This window comes from Euprymna scolopes, chromosome 19, assembly GCF_053919585.1.
Source record: "Euprymna scolopes isolate OS-2025 chromosome 19, ASM5391958v1, whole genome shotgun sequence".
Lineage (NCBI taxonomy): Eukaryota > Metazoa > Mollusca > Cephalopoda > Sepiida > Sepiolidae > Euprymna > Euprymna scolopes.
Genome location: NC_136500.1, coordinates 82,890,777 through 82,911,809, shown reverse-complemented (window position 1 = coordinate 82,911,809; position 21,033 = coordinate 82,890,777). Strand labels below are relative to the sequence as shown.

The following is a 21,033-nucleotide window of genomic DNA, read 5'->3' as shown; positions in this document are numbered from 1 at the left end:
CGGTTTCAATTATAACTGTAGGAACTCCATTTATATATATATATATATATATATATATATATATATATATATATATATTTTTTTTTTCTTTATTTTCACAAGTTTTGGTTTTGGTTTCGATTCAAGCCGATGTATCCAAGTCATATGGATATATTTTTTATTTTTTTGAAATCGCAACTTTATAATATATGGAAGTCGATAGAACATTGACTCTATAATAATATATACAAAATCTGCATAAATTGGATTATCATATTTATGTATACTTTACGACCGGGCTATGTCAGGCGTCCCTGCTAGCTTAGATAAATACTTTTGCAATTTTAACAAAAGAGCTACAATAATATCAGAGCGTCTTCATTTATGCTGAACATCTTCAGAATGCCAACATCAGTATATTCCATATGAACGAGTCCCCTGAGTGAAAAATGATAATAATTTTATATATGTAAAAATTAACTTAGTGGCATTATGATTTCATATGATTATTTTAACAATATAGCTAGATAAATAACAAGTGTAAACACTGGTGAGGCATAATTTTTCTCATCATTTTTGACAAAGGGTCAAAAGCACTAGTATTTATCATCTGTTATGATAACTTCTTCCAAACAATACTTTGTATAATGATACTATTTTTTTACTAGTTTTGTCTTATTATATTTTTGTTTGCTTGCAGGAAAGTTAAGGCAATGACAGACATAAAGACAGATGTTGGGTTTGCAAGGGCCTTTGTGCGTCTGGCCCTTGAGAAAAAGACGCTTTCTGCTCACCTGAAGGAGTTGCTGTCCGATGCTGACCTCCTACGGAGCCTGTACAAGCGCTACGCATTCCTGCGTTGCGAAGAGGAGCGAGAACAATTCCTTTACCATCTTCTTTCTTTGAATGCTGTTGACTATTTCTGCTTCACAAACACGTTCACACACACGAGTACGTAAGCTAACCAGTTGATATCTTACTGGAATGTTTTCATTTCTTTGAGCTCTCCAATCACTGTCAGCTGATATTGCAGTACTTATCCAGAATACAACCTAATCTCCGACGACTTCGCATCATCATCTTCCTGCAGGTTATGCAAGCAGCTGGAAGATGTCGAAATTAAGATTGCCAAATGATTAATTCAAAACACAATCTCTCCCCCACCTCTTTCCCTATGTAAGAATGGTTTTCTGTTTAGAAGTTGCTGGAGATGGTGTCCTATTCTGGATATGTACCAATATTGGTTTGGAAATTTACTTAATGAAAAGACAGTGCCATGACTACTTTAGGTGTGAGGGCAGAAGATATAATTTTTGCAATGCTTTTGGAGATTTCATAATTTGAATTTTTGTTCCTTTACTAAAATTGTTATCAGTGACATCAGATTAAAAAGAACACTAGCAAACATCATATGAAAAAAAATAACAACACTATATAAAAAACAACAACAAAATATTAAAATAAACACCAGCAATTATCATATTAAAAAACATCATATTAAACAAAACAACAACAAACATGCTATTCAAAAAAATACAACAAACTTCACATAATAAAAAACAACAGCAAAAACGATATTAAAAAAACCCAGCAAATACCATCTTTAAAAAAATTACAGACAGCATCATATTTTATGAAAACACCAAATTTTATATTTAAAAAACAGCAAACTCCATATTAAAAAAAATAACAGCTAACACCATATTAAAAAAAAACCCAGCAAACACGATATTAAAAAAAACAACAGCAAACACCATATTAAAAAAAAACAGCAAACACCATATTAAAAAAAATAACAGCAAACACCATATTAAAAAAACAACAGCAAACACCATATTAAAAAAACAACAGCAAACACCATATTAAAAAAAATAACAGCAAACACCATATTAAAAAAACAACAGCAAACACCATATTAAAAAAAACAACAGAAAACACCATATTAAAAAAAACAACAGCAAACACCATATTAAAAAAAACAACAGCAAACACCATATTTAAAAAAATCAACAGACAAACACCATATTAAAAAAAAACAACAGCAAACACCATATTAAAAAAAAAACAACAGCAAACACCATATTAAAAAAATCAACAGCAAACACCATATTAAAAAAATCAACAGCAAACACCATATTAAAAAAAATCAACAGAAAACACCATATTAAAAAAAAAACAACAGCAAACACCATATTAAAAAAACAACAACAGCAAACACCATATTAAAAAAAAACAACAGCAAACACCACATTTAAAAAATCAACAGCAAACACCATATTAAAAAAAATCAACAGCAAACACCATATTAAAAAATTCAACAGCAAATACCATATTAAAAAATTCAACAGCAAATACCATATTAAAAAAATCAACAGCAAATACCATATTAAAAAAAACAACAGCAAACACCATATTAAAAAACACAACAGCAAAAACCATATTAAATAAAAACAACAGCAAAACCATATTAAAAAATTCAACTGCAAACACCATATTAAAAAATTCAACAGCAAAAACGATATTAAAAAAAAACAACAGCAAACACCATATTAAAAAAATCAACAGCAAACACCATATTAAAAAAAACAACACCAGCAAACACCATATTAAAAAAAACAACCACAGCAAACACCATATTAAAAAAATCAACAGCAAAAAACATATTAAAAAAATCAACAGCAAACACCATATTAAAAAAATCAACAGCAAACACCATATTAAAAAAATCAACAGCAAACACCATATTTAAAAAATCAACAGCAAACACCATATTAAAAAAACAACAACAGCAAACACCATATTAAAAAAAACAACAACAGCAAACACCACATTTAAAAAATCAACAGCAAACACCATATTAAAAAAATCAACAGCAAAACCATATTAAAAAAAGCACACAGCAAACCCCATATTTAAAAAAAACCACAGCAATCACCATATTAAAAAAGACAACAGCATACATCATATTTAAAATAAGAACAGCGCTCACCATATTTCAAATAATAACAGCAAACATTATATAAAAACAACAGCAAACACCATATAAAAAACAACAACAGCAAACACTGTATTAAAAAAATCAACAACAAACACCATATTAAAAAACAACAAAACATACTCTTCCCGTACTTTAATTTGACTGAAGCTTCTATGCTGTCAAATTTCAACTTATTTAAAAGTCAGTATGTGATATGTCTATTTATGAAAATATATCAGATTTTTAAAATTAGCTTCTATTGTCTTTAAGAACTAGTGATATCATTTACAAAAAGAAAACATAATACATGAAATACTAATTTAGAAAAGATAAAAAAAAAATTCTTATTGAATTCTCTTACTTTGCAGTTGTTCCGTACAAAGTGTTAATCTTCCCAAGCACCAAGTTTGGATGCTTTACGACTAGTGCCAACCCGTGGATCAGTATAGCAGGACATCTTAGTGAGACTCGTGTCATAGAAATTCCCAAAGGTTGTTTGGAATTAAATACTGAGGTAAGTATTGTTATATACGGTTTAGGGATGTAAGAAAGCGAAGAATGATAACGTGTTGCAGGAAGAAAAGAGACCAGATTTAGTTGAAAACATAAAATAGCATGAAAACGAATACATGTGTCGTTTCTTGTTCATTGCCAGTGGTCAGCATTGTAGAGGAAGGTGATAAAATGTTTGTGGGAGTGGGAAGTTGAAGATTAGTTTGTAGTATCTGAATAGAGGAGAGTATGTATGTAGGTGTGCGTCAGCATCACTTAATGTAAACAGAGAGGTGTTTTTGATATTGCTTTTGCAGACTTCAAGTGAAGAGTGATTTTAATGAGTGAGTAAGCCATATTTATTCAATAAAATTAGATCAGAAGTTGATATTTTTTATTAATCTCTTTTCTTTTAGAAAACTTTCTTATTTGTACTTGGTTTGGCTTTGTTTTACGACATGTCAATCGTTTTTGTATTATTTAATGCCAAATCCAGTAATTTTGTAAAAAAAAAAAAAAAAAAAAAAAAAAAATCCTATATTTCAAGTTCTTGATTGCAATGAGAAGAAACATAGTGGACGCTGTGGATCTGGTTTCAGATTGAAAAACATGCTATATTTTGACTGCCTTATGTGGTGCAGGACGTAGGAGTTCCTAAGACTATGTAAGTCTCCTTGTGTTTACATATGATGAGCTAAGATTTGTTGTGTTGCCAAAATCCAAGAAAAAATTTGATTTAGGTATCATTTTTATCTGTTGCTCGGCGTTTCTAGCAAATATCAATTCATAAATTGTTTTTTTTTCTTGAGATTATTTGATTTCTATTTTAGCAATGCATGAGTAAGGAAGTTAATTGGTAAGAAACTAATTCACATTTTGTTCTAAAAAAAAAAAAACTGACAAAAAAGAAATTCATATTTTATTCTAAAAATAAACTAATAACTGACAGAAAGTAAGATTCAGTCCCTGTTTAATACTTGATAACATTTGCCTGAATGAAAACATGCTACCTCAACACACACACGTGTTTATGTTTATATATATATATACATACACTAGCTTAAATATGGTATTTTGATTAATGCTGATTTCGTATTTAATATCATATCGTATTGGACCCAGTATATAGTAATGATTTAAAACGTTAAAAAAAAAATGACTTGTGCGCCACCACTGAGAATCAAAACCAAAACGTTTAGCTTACGATTTATTTTTCCCTCTGCTGTTAATGACTGAGCTATGAAGACATGTTTGCTGCAAGGCTAAAAATTAAAACATGAACCAATAGCTATTATGTTATGCATGCATATTTGTAATGCTGGCATTCAACCTTCATCTGGCAAATTTCATTTTTTTAATTTTCACACTTTTGTACTAATTTTCCTGGGCTAAAACTCAAATATAAAGTTTTGCATATGTTCAAATACCTTATATATGAAGTTTCATGTTTGTAGACCAAAAACTCTAGGAGGCGTTTAATAGGCAAAATTTTTTAAATAAAAATATATGCGTATACATAAATATATATGGAAAGAGCTTTGCATTTACTATAAAATTTTTATACAAATATTACACAAGTATAAATCATGTAGAATATCTGCATTAATATAATTACACGTAATTGTTAACTAAAGATGATCATCCCATAAGAAAACCAAAAAACTAATAGGGAATTAATTAAAATGAATGCTTAAAAGAATATGCAAATTAGCTAGGTCTTTTGCTAGTGAATGCAATTCCACGGTCCATATGTAAGAAAGTTGTATTTTCTTTTAAAATAAATAGAAAAAGGGTTTTTAATATGAATATCAATGCACACAAAAAAAAAATTAATAGGAATGTATGTATGTATATATATATATATGTGTGTGTATATATATATATATATATATATATATATATATATATATATATATATAAATATACTCCTAGAAATTTTTTGTTGTGCATTAATATTCATATTAAAACCTCTTTTTTCTATTTATTTATTTATTTATAAAAAATAAATAAAAAAAAATATTTATATATTTTCTCCTACAGCAAAAGAACTTGGGTGTTCTCACCACATTACGAATTGGACATGACAATAGCGGCATGACTCCAAAATGGCTGGTAGAATATGTATTGGTCCGTAATGAAATTACTGGGCATCTTTGCAAGTAAGTACTTCTTCCTTTCTTCTCAGTTTTGCTCAAGGTCATTGATTAACCTTAGTAATATTAGACTGTTGCTCAGGCAATAATACTTTTTTTTTTCAATTTTATAAATAACTAATTCCACAATGCCATTTACACCAGTTTGTATAATTAGCTGTTGATGATAATATTCCTTCTGAAATAATAAATGTTTGCTGGGTCAATACTATTAAGAAAAAAAAAGACTCTTTTATAAAAATAATTGTCATCAACAAAATATTTGGTTCTTGTTCAGAATTCCCCTTATATTAAAATACAAGCATAAAGAACAATATGTACGATGTATGTACCTATGATGAAACAAAAATATCATAAATTGATCAAATAGTTTTATTTTTAAATAAGAAAATCAAATATTTTGAGTATCTGAAGAGTGACTGTTTGACCCGCCAATTTGAATAAAAATTTCAAAAAATAAAGGGAGATGATGCAACAACAGCTCATACTAACTAAATTTATGTTGTAAAGTCTACGACTTCCTATTAATCATTTTAAACGATTTTCTTTATAAAAATAAAACTACTTGATCAATTTATGTGTTTTTTGGAATATGATATTTTCGTTTTGTCATGGACACATACATCATACAGATTTTTACTTGTTTCTTGTTTTTCAATATAAGGGGTATTTTAGACACAAACCAAATATTCTTTAAATAAATAAAATGAATGTCTTTTGTATATTTATTTAAAATTGTTGCAATTTTTTTTAATGATGAATATTCTCTGTGAAAAAGATTGTTAGCTGAATATTTTTTAAATAAATAAAGTGAATATCAAAATATCATATTTATTTAAAATTTTATTGTTTTAGTCGACTGAATGACATAATTTGATTTTAACATGAGTAAAGTTAGAATTTGTTTTACTTTAGCGATATCTGATTGGACAAACTCATTTTTTTTTTTTTTTTTAAATGTGTGTAAAAGGTGATAACATGTATGAACATGAAATGCCTTATCATATAATTATATAAACAAGTCTACTTGTGATTAGTAAGCTTAATATTTGTTTTTCTATTTGGTAACATCACTTTTCCATTGCTCAGGGGTCAGACGTTTCTGATATAATGTAATCTCACTTTTCAATTATCACAGTTCAGTAGGTCAGCAGTCTCCAAATTTCACTCTGTACAGTATTCTCCAATTACTTCCAAGTTTTCCTTGGTTGGTCAACCTTCCTGCAATTTAGGACATTCGTACTTCTGCAACAGTCTAAGAGGATAAACATTCCTCATGACCATTTTAATGTAATCAATTCACCCTTAGGATAATCTCTACACTGAGCGAGAATAGTGTTTTCAGTAACTCATCTCACCTGATGTGTTGGGTTCCTATTTTAAAATATCTATATACTAAAAACTATATACTATTAAAAAATTTCATAGTTTTATCTTGCTTGCTTGTCGCTGTGCACACTTCACCTGTGCATGAAATCTGTTGTCAAGGTCATTGAATAAATGGTTGGATCATTCTACTGCTCCAGGAGATATCTTATTTCTGGCACAATCTTCTACCTGTAGAAGAGCCAAATACATTCTAAGATGGTTGCCACATCTGGAGAAGTGCTGCTCAGAATGTCCTTTCTTGCATTGATAGAGTACAAAACTGACTTCAAAATCTAGTAGGTGATGCCCTTTTCTTCTTCCCTACTATCTCTTTCTAATAGAAAAGATGTTGCTTACTGATCGTTAAATCATTTTTATCATTATTTTCATGGCAGGTGCTGTTGAGCTTCAATCTATGCCCCCAAAACCCTCATAGAACATTCACAACAAAAATTTATCTGACTACAGAGTGGGATAATAAATTTGTCGCCCTAAAGAAAATAACACTACAGCTTTTATTTAAAAACTTTTATTGAAAAAAAAAATCAATTCAAGTAACTTGTTTATGTAGAAGATCTGACATCTATTCAATGTAGCCGCCTTCAGCCTCAATCACCGCCTTAATACGGGCTCCGGAACTGGGAGCATGCCCTTTCCGCAAGCACCAGCAGGAGCTCAACAAATACTCGGCAGATGATGGCGATCAGGCTGGCTTTGGTGTCATGAGAGGTCATGTTGGTGATGTTCTTGACTTATGACCAAACAAAGTAGTCCATCAGATTCAGGTTGGGGAAGGAGTGGGGGCAGTGAGAGAAGGATACAAATTTGTAGCACTCCTTCTGAAGCCAACCCTGGGTCTCTTTGGACTTGTGGGCCCTCACTTGAAACCACACCAAAGACCATAACGGTGGGTCATCTGATGCATTGAGCTGTGCCCTCAAGTGTTGAACCGTCCGGTATTTGCATTTGACATGCTGGCAATGGTCCTGTTGTCATAACTTGGATCAATAGAACGCATGAGTTGAACATTGTGTCACTTTCAGAAGGCTCCCATTGCTCTTGGGATTTGTACACAATTGAACAACTAGTAGATGGTCTGTAAAAAAAAAAAAAAAAACGGTTTTCATCAAACGGAAATGGAATCATGTCACCTTTTCTAGGGCAACAATTTTATCGTTCCTGTACAACCATTGTTAATTGCTTCCTTCTTTCTCTCTCTACCTAAAACTAAACAAACTTTCCATATAAGCAAATTTTCTTTCTGAGAACTTCCCGTCTGTGAAACATATACTGTAATGCTGCTTCCCAGCTAACTACAACATCATTGCTTTCAAATCGAATGTAAATAAATTCTTGATTGAACCGCACTCTTAAATAATCAATTTTTGCTGAATCACCAACATTATTAACAATCATTACAGTGTTGTCTCAGCATCCACCTCACACTTGTTTAACTTTTATTCTTTGAGCCTTGATGAGTGCTGATTCCTTAGTTGAAAAGGATCAATTTTTTAGATGGCCAAGGGAAAGGACGAATGATGTGAATAATAGTTAAGTGATAACTTTCACTTATGAATGTTGGTAACCTTCACGTATGATCAAGGGCAACCAATGCCAACAACAGAATCCAGTTGGTAAAAAAAAAGTTATATTATGTTCATCATCATCATGTTGTACGAATCCAATGATTCTATTGTTGGCATTGGTTTCCCCGATATTTTTCTAGTCAGAATTATTTCTAGAAAGATATCAGGTACTTACGGGAGGAACCACATGAAGTTTGCCAACATCCTAAGTGAAGGTTATTTTTTGTGGAACAAATTGGATTTGAACTTGAGACATCCAGGGTTTCCAGTTTATGTTAACTACTGAACCACGTCACAACCATTCACTATGCTGATTCATACATAATTTACTTTTACTAAAGTAACTTTCAAATTTATTATTAAAAGATTGGTATGCTGATAATAGCACTCTCTATTCTGATGTTGCTTTTTGATCATGTCTCTGGGATCACTTGAAATATGCAGCGGTTGTGTATTAGAGTAGGAAATAACTTGTCTCATTTAATCCACTTAAGACTCAGCTCATGCCTTTCAATGTTATCCATAACTTTGCTATATCCCATTCCCTGACAGAGACAGTAACATTCCCAACCTGTCTCCCAGATTGCCAGGACCAGCAAACCTCACCTTTGGATCTATTTCTGACAACAGTTCCTAAGAATTGTAACAAATGCTCATTGCCCACTCGGGAATGCTGATCACGCTGTGATAATGATAGACATTACTCTAAACTCTCGACTCCAAGTTGAAGAGCCATTGCTCAAAACAACAAGATACTACAATAAGGCTGACTGGGAAGCCATTAGAGATCACATCAGAGACGCCCCATGGGGAAATATCTTTTTTCTTCCAGCTGAACAGTGCACAAATGAGACTACTGAATGGTTCAAAGCAGCAATTGAAGCACATGCTCCTACACAGAAGTTCTATAGTAAATCCCACTCTCCCCAATAGTTTACCTCTACATGCGCAGCTGCCATTGCTCAGAGGCAACATGCATACCGTAGATTTATCCGGCATAAGTCCTGTCTGAACAGACAAAAGAAACTAAAAATAATTGCAAGAAAGAAGTAGCAACAGCTAAGAGTAAATACACTGAAACCACCAGGAAACAGATTGAAGCGCAAAAATTAGGAACTCGTGATTTGTGAAAAATCTACAATAGTGAAGTAAATAATAGGCAATCGACAATGCCCCATTATCAAACAATCATGACGTTGTTTGCACAGTTACTGAGAAAGCTAACATGCTTGCCCATCAGTTTGCCTCAAACTCTACCTTGGACTCAGCAAGCCATTCCCTTCCTGATTTTTCTCTGCGGACAGAAACCATGCTAGATGATCTAAAGATTACGCCCTCCCAATTACATGATACTATAAAAAACGTAGACACCTCAAAAGCATGTGGACCTGACCTCATCCCAGCTGTGCTATTAAAAAAATGCTCTGCTGAGGTCGCTCCAGTTCTCTCTAAACTCTTCAACAAATGCCTTAATGAATTTTGCTTTCCTGGCTGCTGGAAAACTGCTTCTGTGGTACCAGTTTACAAAAACTCTGACGAAAGAACTGACCTATTAAATTATCACCCAATTAGCTTCCTCCCTCTTTTCGCCAAAATATTTGAGTTCTTAATTAATCAAGCTCTAGTCCGCCACCTTACAGCTGCTAAACTTTTGTCTGACCACCAATATGGATTTAGGCAAGCCCGTTCTACTGCAAATATTCTAACTGTAATCTCTGAACGTTTATACCAAGCACTGAATAAGGCAGGGGAGGAGAGGACAGTAGCCCTAGATATATCTAAGGCTTTTGACAGGGTATAGCACGATGGTCTTCTCATGAAAATAAAATCCTATGGTATTACTGGATGAATGCTTAGCATAATTAGATTCTTCTTAAATGAGAGAAGAATCCAGGTTGTCCTTGATGGGCGTATGTCCAAAAAATTTGATATAAATGCAGGTGTACCTCAGGGATCGATCTTTGGACCTTTATTATTTCTGATATTCATAAATAACTTACCTGATAAAATTGTCTCTGAGATGGGTATATTTGCTGACGACACCACGCTCTATAGCAGGCACGTGGGGAAAACTAATGAGCACATATCTAAGGTAATGGCTGAAACCCTACAGGAAGATCTTCAGTCTTTAGTGGAATGGGGTCATAAATGGATGGTAATGTTCAACGCTGCCAAGACAAAGCTAATTTCCTTTAATAATAATATGAAACCTTACCAACCACCAATAGCTATGGCTAGAGATATTTTACCTGAGAGCACTTCATTCAAGCTCCTTGGCTTAACATTCACAGGAAACATAAGTTGGAATAGATACATTGAGATCATTGCTAAGGCTGCTGCAAAGAAGGTGGGCTCTCTCTATCATGCTAGAAAGTTACTTACACCTGAAAGTATCCTGTACCTCTACAAAGCTACCATTCTCCCATGTATGGAGTACTAGTGGGATGGTGCATCTGCTACTAGTCTTTCACTCCTAGACAGGGTCCAAAAGAGAGTCGCTGACCTAATAGCTCCTGAACTGTCATCTAAACTTCAGCCTCTGTCCCACCGATGAAATGTTGTATCCCTCTGCCTGTTTTACAAGTATTTTAATGGTGTATGCTCTGACGAACTACAAGCACTTGTACCTCCTCAATGAAAATACTCCCGACAAGCAGCAAAGTCCCACCCCTACACAGTTGAGATCCCTAGATGTATGAAAGCCTTTTATTCTAATAACTTCTTCCCCAGAACTGCAGGACTTTGGAATTCTCTTCCGGTTTCCTGCTTCCCCAACTGTACTGACATACAGAAGTTCAAGTGTAATGTGAACAGATATCTTGCTGCAAAACTCCCTACATAGTACACCTGGAACTTAGGTCCCTGATAGTAGCCCCCTACATCAAAGTGGCAACGTGCCTTGTTTGGGGTGAAAATGTAATTTTAAAAACAAAAAACAAAAAAAAAAAATCATAGTTGTGTCCCTTTTCTTCCCAAGATTTTTATGGATGACTTTGCTCTTGTGGAGAAATCGACTCTGAAACTTTTCGGTCTTTCTTTTCTTGTTAAATCTTTCCCATATATTAGATTTGCTGTGCTTTCTACTTCTCATAAAATTGATTCTCTCTATCGCTCAAAACACTTTCTCACACCATCTCTCTCTACAATCTACTACCAGACCATATATGCAGTATTGTTGTCATATTTGAATTGGTGAATCACTGTACCATCTGAGGATTCTTCATAAGGTGCAGAAACATCATGATTTGATTGGCCCACCCCCTTCTCTCTCTCATAGATGTGATGTTGTTAGTCTCAGTCTTTTCTATAAATACTGTTGTTGAATGTGTCCTTCAGAATTGTCTGATCGATTTCCTGCTTTCTTTGTTACAACTTGTTTGATTCATTGGTCTAGTGATCTCCACTAATTTGCTGTTTTTAATACCTGATTGTATTACAGCTAATCTTCTAATTTTCTGTAAAAAAAAAAACAACATTTTCTGTGAAATTACCTTTGTTTTTTGTATGCGTTTTTTTAATTTATTTTAGATTCCCTTGTGGAAAATGGTTAGGCAGAGTTGATGATGGCAGTACGGAGCGTCTTTTAGTTGGAGAACTTGTCCATCCTGCCACTGAGACGGAAGGTATGTACAGTGTTACAGCAACTTTATTACGTGTCTACCTGCCTCTCAACAAATCTTAAATTGTTATAAAACTGTAACTAAAATAATAAAAAAAAAGAAAATGTATTTTCTTGTCTAGAAAGATCAAGCAAGTAGAGCAAAAACAAGGTTTAATAAATCAAGGAATTTAGACCAGCTCAATGCTCAGATTTGGTTGTCCGGTTGTTCTGAGCCTAAATCTGTGTTATTTACTTCATTCACACCATAGGAAGATGTGGAGGAGATAAGCCAGCATTCCTCCGGCCTATTAAAAATTGCCTGAGCAGTTACGTCAACTTTTTCCAGTAAAGGTGCTTCAGAAAGTAAGCAATAAACTTACTCAAACTGAAAGGCGGGAAGCAATGGACTGGGAGAGTGGACCTCCTAGAACTGCACAGGATATTAGCCGTTTTGCAGTCAACACAGCAAAGGCCATTTCAAAAATGGCTAATATTTTGTTAGCTTTTGACCTGAGGCAGCTCTCTGGCTGAATGTGAAATGTGAATCTGTTTATCTCATTTAAAAGGACATCTAGTTTGAAATTAGCAACGGGGGTGGGGGGTCTAAAATACAAATCATTAAATAAAATGTAGCTAGCAAACAGAAGGGATGGAGAAATATCATGCTGATTAAGTGACAGATGTAGGGAGAGAAAAACTGGCATCTTCCTGCTGATCATGTATGCAAGCAAAGGTGCTCACCTAAGCTTCAATCTTTTGGCTCTCCTTCCATGTGCCTAGCATCAGGTAGAATTTCCATGGGCAGAGCATTTTTGCCAACACTCTGTGACACGTTACCATGCCACTGCTTCCCTACTGATTCTAACTTGGTAGTTTTCAAGTCCAATATCGATAAATTCTTGTCATGGACTACTCTAAAATTAATCAAACGTGGTTCATACTATTGATCAATATGAGTACTCCCATAATGTTCCTAATCTTCCAGATGGCATTCGTTTTCATTTCATTAACCCTTATCTTTGAGTGGCTCTTATTTTTACTAAGTGCTGATCTTCAGTAGTAAAAAAAATTTAAAAAAAAAAAAAAAAGAGAAAAGCATTTTCATGACATATTTACAAAATTAAAATATTTTTAAATAAGATTTTTAAAATTTCATTTTATTTTATGCTGTTGCTTTTTTGATTTCACTAAAATATTCAATTAATAAAATATAATGATGTGCAGGTACCATAGTCATGAGGAAAATATGCACACACACTTGAAGATGTCTCCTGATGTTATTAATATTAAGTTTTGGTTTTTATCCAAAATTCCGCCTATATTCAAAACAAAAATAAAGAAAAATTTGTTTAATATATGTACCTGTGACAGAACAACGTAATAGATGTATGAAAACTAAAGCGGCTTTCAGGACTGCCAGCAACCATTGTAAGAAAGTAATAAAGAATGCAAGAGAGTTGTATGCTCAGTCTGTTAAGTCCAAAGTAGCTGAGCAGCGGCTTGGTTCCCACCAGTTTTGGCAAATAGCAAATAGAATCCTGAACAGAAGCGTGTGCTCCATCCCAACTATTATCAATGGACCTGAGGTAATCTCGTCAGCATCAGACAAAGCCAAACTCTTTGTCAAGAACTTTGCAGCTAATTCTACCCTTTGCGATCAAGGCTGCCAATCCCCAATATTTCCTCCTGTATCAGAAAACACGCTATATGATATACATATATCTGTACGTGATGTTGCCAAGCTAATCAAAAACCTTGATTCCAGTAAAGCAACTGGCCCTGACGGTATTCCAATTATAGTACTCAAAAAACTTCAACCTGAACTAGCGCCCATACTTACAAAACTGTTTAAACGTTGTCTTAAGGAGAATAGTTTCCCATCTCCCTGGAAAATTTCATCAGTATGCCCTGTATTTAAGAATTCAGGTGATCGCTCATCCCCCTCTCAGTACAGGCCAATAAGTTTCCTGTGCGTCATGAGTAAGTTGCTAGAATCTGTGTTAAATACAGAAGTAATCAACCATCTCAGCAAAAATAACCTTCTTAGTGACACTCAATATGGTTTCCGTTCTGCTAGATCTACAGCAGATGTGCTTACAGTTATATCTCATAGGATTAGCAAATCTTTCGACGGAGGCAACCTTTCTAGGGCAATTGCTCTTGACATATCTAAGGCCTTTGATAGGGTATGGCATAAAGGTTTACTTCATAAGATTTCTAGCTATGGTATTGCTGGAAATGTCTTCTCAATTATTAAATCATTTCTTTCTGATAGGTTCATAAGAGTAGTAGTTGAGGGGCAAAAATCAGAAGCTCACAGTATTAATGCCGGTGTCCCTCGGGGATCCATCCTGGGCCCAACTCTTTTCCTGATCTATATTAATGATCTTCCAAATCACATCCTTACATCATTTGTAGACATCTATGCTGACGACACTACCATTTATGGTAGCACATCTAAGACAGTAAACAACCAAGTTCTCTCCAATTCTCTCTACTCTGATCTTGAGCACGTAGTACAATGGGGTAAGGAGTGGCTGGTTACTTTTAATGCATCTAAAACCAAGCTTCTCTCTTTACATCATCAACATTCTGATCCACATCTGGCATCAATTGAAATGAATGGCTCTCGTCTTCAGGAGGCCTCAAGTTTTAACAAGCTTCTTGGCTTGACCATTACTCCTGATCTTAAATGGAACACGTACATCAAATCTGTTGCCAAGGCCGCTGGAAAAATGGTGGGATCTTTCTATCGATCCGGTAGATATCTCACTGCTGATGCTATTCTCTATCTATATAAGAGCCAGGTACGTCCAAGGATGGAATACTGTTGCCACATCTGGGCAGGAGCTGCTAGAAAGGACTTGGCCTGCCTTGATAGAGTTCAAAATAGACTTCGTAGCCTCGTAGGAGATGTTCTTTTCTTTTCCTTGCAACCTCTATCTCACAGAAGAGATGTTGCGAGTTTGTCTCTGATGTATCGTTATTTTCATGGAAAGTGTTCGACTGAGCTTTAATCTATGGTCCCCCCTCGCCAAACTTTCACAAGAAACACTCATCTAGCTGTAAATACTATCAATAATTCCCCCCACTCTTTATCTGTGCCTAAACCTAAACGTAGATTCCATGAACAAAGCTTCTTTCTTAGAACTGCACGCCTGTGGAATTGTCTTCCGTTTTCCTGCTTTCCGGCTAACTACAATATGGCTGTCTTCAAGTCTAACGTAAATAAGTTCTTGATGAGCCGTTCCATATAAGTTATCAAATTTACCAAATTTTCATTACTAATGATTACTATATTGTCCAATTTCTACTGTACACTCTTTAACCCTTATCCTTGAGTGGCCTCTTGGCCTTGATAATGTGGTGATGCCTATGTAAAAAAAAAAAAAAAAAAAGAACAAAAATATTATATTCCAAATATTGTGTAAATGGATCAAATAGTTTTATTTTTATAAAGAAAATCATTTTTAAGCAAATAATGAGAATTTGTAAGTCTTGCAAGTTTTAATTATTGTTGAGTTATTTTCCTTTGTTTCTTGATTTTTTTTGTAAATGGTGGGAAAGACAATCTATCTTCAGTTATTCACAAAATTTGATTTTCTTATTTAAAAATAAAATTATTTGATCAAATTAGATGAGTTTTGGAAAATTATATTTTTGTTTCATTACAGGTATGTACATCATACAGGTTTTTTCTTTATTTTTCTTTCTGAATATAGTGGGGACTTTTCAATAGAACTTATTTTTTATGTACTTTAGGGAATAGATCTAAAAAAATTTGTTTTTTTTTTTTTCAATAAAGATGAAAAATAAATTGAGGTACAATTATTCTATGAAAAAAATAGAAAATTTCAATATGTTTTCTCATAGTTGAGAATTTAAAATATCGATTCAGTATTTTTTCAATAATGAAATCAACAACAACAACAACAAAAAAAGTTTTTCAATGAAAACTAAATTGTAATTGAGTGAAAGTCCAGAGTAGTTAACACTTGCATACTTATAAACCAAGCAACACTAATATATAATTTATAGAATTAAATTTCTCTACCGAAGATGCCTACTTTAAATGTATGGAAACAATTTTAAAGATTTTTGTTTACTGTTTAAAAAAAAATGTTAGAAATCGTTTCCACATATGGAAGATGGATTTGGTAGTTAATTTCATTTTTTTTTTTTTTCATAAATTATACATCATTATTGTTTCTTTCAATTTGGTTTATGAGTTCTCGTGTGTTAACAATAGCCACATACATCCTAAGATGGAGTACTGATGCTACATCTGAGGAGGAACTGCTCACAGCACCCTTCCCTACCTTGACAGAATTCAAAACTGGCTTCAAAACTTAGTAGGTGATGTCCTTTGCGCTTCCTTGCAACCTCTTTCTCATAGAAGCGACATTGCCAGTCTATCTCTGCTCTGTCTCTTATCTTTATTTTTTTTTATGAGCAATTGCTCAACTGAATTTAAATCTGTTGTCATTCCCTCTTACAAAACTTTCATAAAAACACTCATCTAGTTACAACCACTGTCAACAATTTCTCCCACTCTTTATCTGTGCCTAAATCTAAACACAAATTCCGTGAGCAAAGTTTCTTTCTTAGAACTGCCCGACTGTGGAACTCTGTATCGTGGGTCTGCTTTCTAGCTGACTACAACATGGTCGTTTTCAAGTTCAATATGAACAATTTCTTGTGGAATCGTCCTCTTTAATAATCAAATTTTACCCATTTCCCCCATTACTGATCATTATGCTGTTGTCTTGCTAACCACCTTACATGCATTAGCCCTTATCCTCGAGTGGCCTTCTGACCTTGATAAGTGCCGACTTCCTTGTAAAAACAAAATGTATACATTCTGGACTTTTACTGTAATTGTACCAATCTTGTGATATTGTGTGATAGATATGAGTGTTGATATATGGCTATAATCACTCTAAAACACTGTTTTCTGTAAGATCATTAAAGGTAAGCAACATTGAGCCTGATCAGTGCTTAGCTGGGTGACTATTTGTGCTGTATATAGATCTGTGAGTTTTCTGCTTTTTAGTGGAATTTTGTTTTTAAATTTGATTTTTTTTTTTTTTTTTTTTTTTTTTTCTTGTAAATGGTGGGAAAGACAATCTATCTTCAGTTATTCACAAAATTTGATTTTCTTATTTAAAACAAAATTACTTGATCAAATTAGATGAGTTTTGGAAAATGATATTTTTGTTTCATTACAGGTTTTTTCTTTATTTTTCTTTCTAAATATAGTGGGGACTTTTCGATAAGAACTTATTTTTTATGTACTTTTGGAAACAGATCTAAAAAATGTTTTTTTTTTTATTTCAATAATGGTGAAAAATAAATTGAGGTACACTTATTCTATGAAAAAAATAGAAAATTTCAATATGTTTTCTTATAGTTGAAAATTTAAAATATCGATTTCAGTATTTTTTAAAATACAGTTTTGTTTTTAAATCCAAAATAAGCGAATTTCCATTTAAATTGCTAGAGCCCCTAATAGATGTAAGTTTTCAGATTTTTAATCAAATTCACTTTTTCTACTTTTGTCCTTTTTTTAAATAGGTAAAGGTTGATTTCCTCTCTTATGATAGTCGTTTCTGAAAATTGAAAATGTTACTTTTGCTGTGAATGGGATGGAAGAGTTAGATGATTTTTGTTTCATTAAAGAATGACTTCCTGTTTCTTTCCCTCACATATGCACTTAGTGTTTGTCTCTTAATTTTTACTTTCTTAGTTGGAACTGATTGGAGTTGTCTAGGAAAAAAAGTTGTTGTGTGTGTGTGTGTGTGCTGCCCTCTCTCATCCCACTCAAGGGACTGTAAAGCTTTTTTTTTTTTTTTTTTTGTTATTACTTAATCCCATGGCTATGTATATAAAACCTTTCAAATTGATTTCATATTCAAGTTAATGTTGATGTGCTTAATTTTATTGTTCTCCTCCTCCTCCTTTTAGATATGGGTACTTTATCTCGAACACCTCCACGTTGCATGTCTCCAGCTCCAACTGGATCTCCACGACACAAATTGATGGAACAAAGTAAGTAGCTCCCCTTTCCCCCACCCAAACATAAGGTCCTTTGCGGAAGTGGTATCAAATTCATTGGTATACAATCCACCAAATCACAGAGGTTTACAAAGGAATCGTTTAATTTCTTTATCTGCAATCAAAAAATAAAAATAAAAATGGTTATCTTCATGATTACCATTTTCATTTCACTTCCGGCTGTTACTTCGTTTTTAATTGATTTCTTTTTTTTTACGGTATCTCTTGTTTATTGAATTGTTAGGTGAAAGTATTGCTCTCTTTTCATATTAGGAATGTTTTTTTTCTAAATGACGTTATTTAGAAAAAAACATTCTTAACATGGGAAGTCGAAACAGTAATCGTAAAGATAACCAAAAAAATATTTTTGTTATATCTATATACTATTAATCAAAGTAACGTTGGGTACTAGTTACAGGTGTGCCAGGTTCAAATTCTGTCGGAACTAGTTTATCACTTTCGCTAATGCCTGTGAAAAAGGTATGAATCCACACACCACCTCTTCCAGTTATGGGGTAAGGTAAGACTACTAAAACTGTAGATATTGTTTGCAGTGTGTCATCTTGCATCTTGAATGACATTTCAAAGAGTGCAGTCATCATATAGGTCCATGAGAAAAAAGAGTGCTGGTTATGCCATGTGCCGTCCATCAAGGATTGAACCCAGAGCGATCAGCTTACAACATAGAATCTTATTTTTGTGGAGTGACGAGAGTTCACTTAATCTAAGAACATTCGTTCATTTCGGTGCAGATTGTAAAGTTGAAAGCCAATACATTGGAACCATACTGAGTTTTCGTTAAGAGAAAAAATTGTCGTTGTTTGTGTCAGGTTATTTCATTGATGAGAACTGTGTTTTGGAGAATTGTTAAGATAATTCAAGAGTTAGACTTTTGCTTTATTTATTGTGTGCATGTTTTTGACGTTTAATATTATCCAAAAGAGACCTGGATGATTTCAAAGCTATCATTTATCTTTTATGCCATTATCCATTTTAAAGTATGTGTGCGTATATATATATATATATATATATATATATATATATATATATATATGTGTGTGTGTGTGTGTGTTGGAACGATTAATCAGAATCAAGAATTGGAAAAATCATAACTTTTTGGGATATTGGAATCGGAAAAATTTGTGCCCCAAAACGACTCCTTTATATGCATTGTTTTCTAAACTTAATTTTCCATTGCTGATACCAGTGATAAAATGATTATTTATATTTTTAGTCAGGACAATCTGGCACACGGATATTTCCTCTGACTAAATATTCAAAATAAGTGTTTGAAGCCCAAATAAAATTCCCTTGGTATGGCTACCCTACACTGGCTTATACAAGGATTGATGCATCTTTTTTAAGTGATGTAACAACACTTCGCCAGACTAGATGAATTTTTGTCCTGGAATCCAATAAAACCAAGAGACCCCCCCCCAAAAAAAAGATATATAAAGATATATAATGTAGTTAATTTATCAATAAGCGAGAGGAAAATTAATATTTTAAACTTCTTTACTAACTCAACGGATGTGAGATAAACAAGAACTGTAATGCAATATTCGAATATCTGTGTCTAATATAAAGATAAAGTATTAGCCCCAGAAAGAGGCCACTTGATTTTTAGGAACTTTAACTGAAGTAAAATAAAACAAAGAGGTCTCTAAAATAAGAAATGAATAATGCAAGAAATATGTGATAAAAAATTGCCTCTAAGTTTCAAGTGTAAAGTTATTTCTGCCAGGCAATACTAGGACACACTAGAGAAACTGATGACGAACGCTGACACCCATATTGAATTCTAAATCAAGCCATGTACTATACACTTTCTTCTTGTATTAATGTAATGTAAAAATTTTATTTCATTAATAAATTATGAACACTTTATTATAGGCAGTTACTCTCCGCACAATGCTGGATGTTGTGCATGAAAATAATGCTTAAACCATTATTTTAGAATTGTATACTTAAATAATTTTTTTTTCTTTTTTTAGTGGGGGTTCTTAAAATTTCACAGATTTTGTTCTGGTGATCCATGATAAGAATTTCTTAGATGTACGGCATAATCACATTGTCACATTGGTCTTCATTAGATCACTAAAGTTTAGTAATGTTCACTCTGGTCAATATTAGTGATGGAACTATTCCAATGTTTATCCTGATTCTGGTACAATTATCAAATTCTGATGCCGATTTTTTTTAAATCTCTAAATATTTAGCCATGGAATTGTTGTTTTTAATTTTTTCTTTTCAGATTACCATAAAAACTCCTGTACATATATGTTTGTAAATATAAAAAATACATTTGTGGGGGTTGATCTGTCGATTTTAATCTTACTGTTAATATTAATATCAAACATTTATCATTAGTACTAGCAATGGAGCATAATGTTTTAAACAAAAATATGAAATGCATCGCTTTTGGCATCAGAAAATAGGCACAAATTTTTCTGATTCAGATGCCAAAAAGTTAAGATTTTTCCAATTTCGATTAATCATCCCAACATTAGTCAGTACCAAATCGATGACCATTTAGGAATATCAAGTGCTGTATGTGAGAGGACTCTGTTTATCTCAGCATTGTTTTCAGTTGTCCTGGACTTCTCTTTGCTAAAGGACTAGCGCAATGTCAGTGGTTGAGAATTGCACAACACTTGCTTCACAATCGATTCACTGAACAGACACCCTTACATGGAGCATCCATTCTCTCTAGAAACTAAATGGAGGTGTTCTTAGATGTTGCACACTTTTTCATTTATAAGAATTTTGAATTTTACACTTGTAATTAATTAAAAAATTGTTTTAATGTCTTTAAAATGTTTC

At 33.1% G+C, this 21,033-nt stretch overlaps 1 protein-coding gene across 19 annotated transcripts in view; it reads left to right on the top strand.

Moving 5' to 3' along the window:
• The window catches only part of LOC145239793 (DENN domain-containing protein 5B-like), a 410,159-nt gene that overhangs the window by 375,451 nt on the left and 13,675 nt on the right, over positions 1-21,033 (top strand). For all 19 annotated transcript variants that reach the window (XM_080103314.1, XM_080103312.1, XM_080103310.1 and 16 more), the window contains 5 exons: positions 680-930; positions 3,325-3,470; positions 5,489-5,607; positions 12,084-12,178; positions 18,121-18,204. In XM_080103314.1, the coding sequence (XP_079959440.1) occupies positions 680-930; positions 3,325-3,470; positions 5,489-5,607; positions 12,084-12,178; positions 18,121-18,204 (695 nt within the window). The remainder of the gene's footprint in view (positions 1-679; positions 931-3,324; positions 3,471-5,488; positions 5,608-12,083; positions 12,179-18,120; positions 18,205-21,033) is intronic.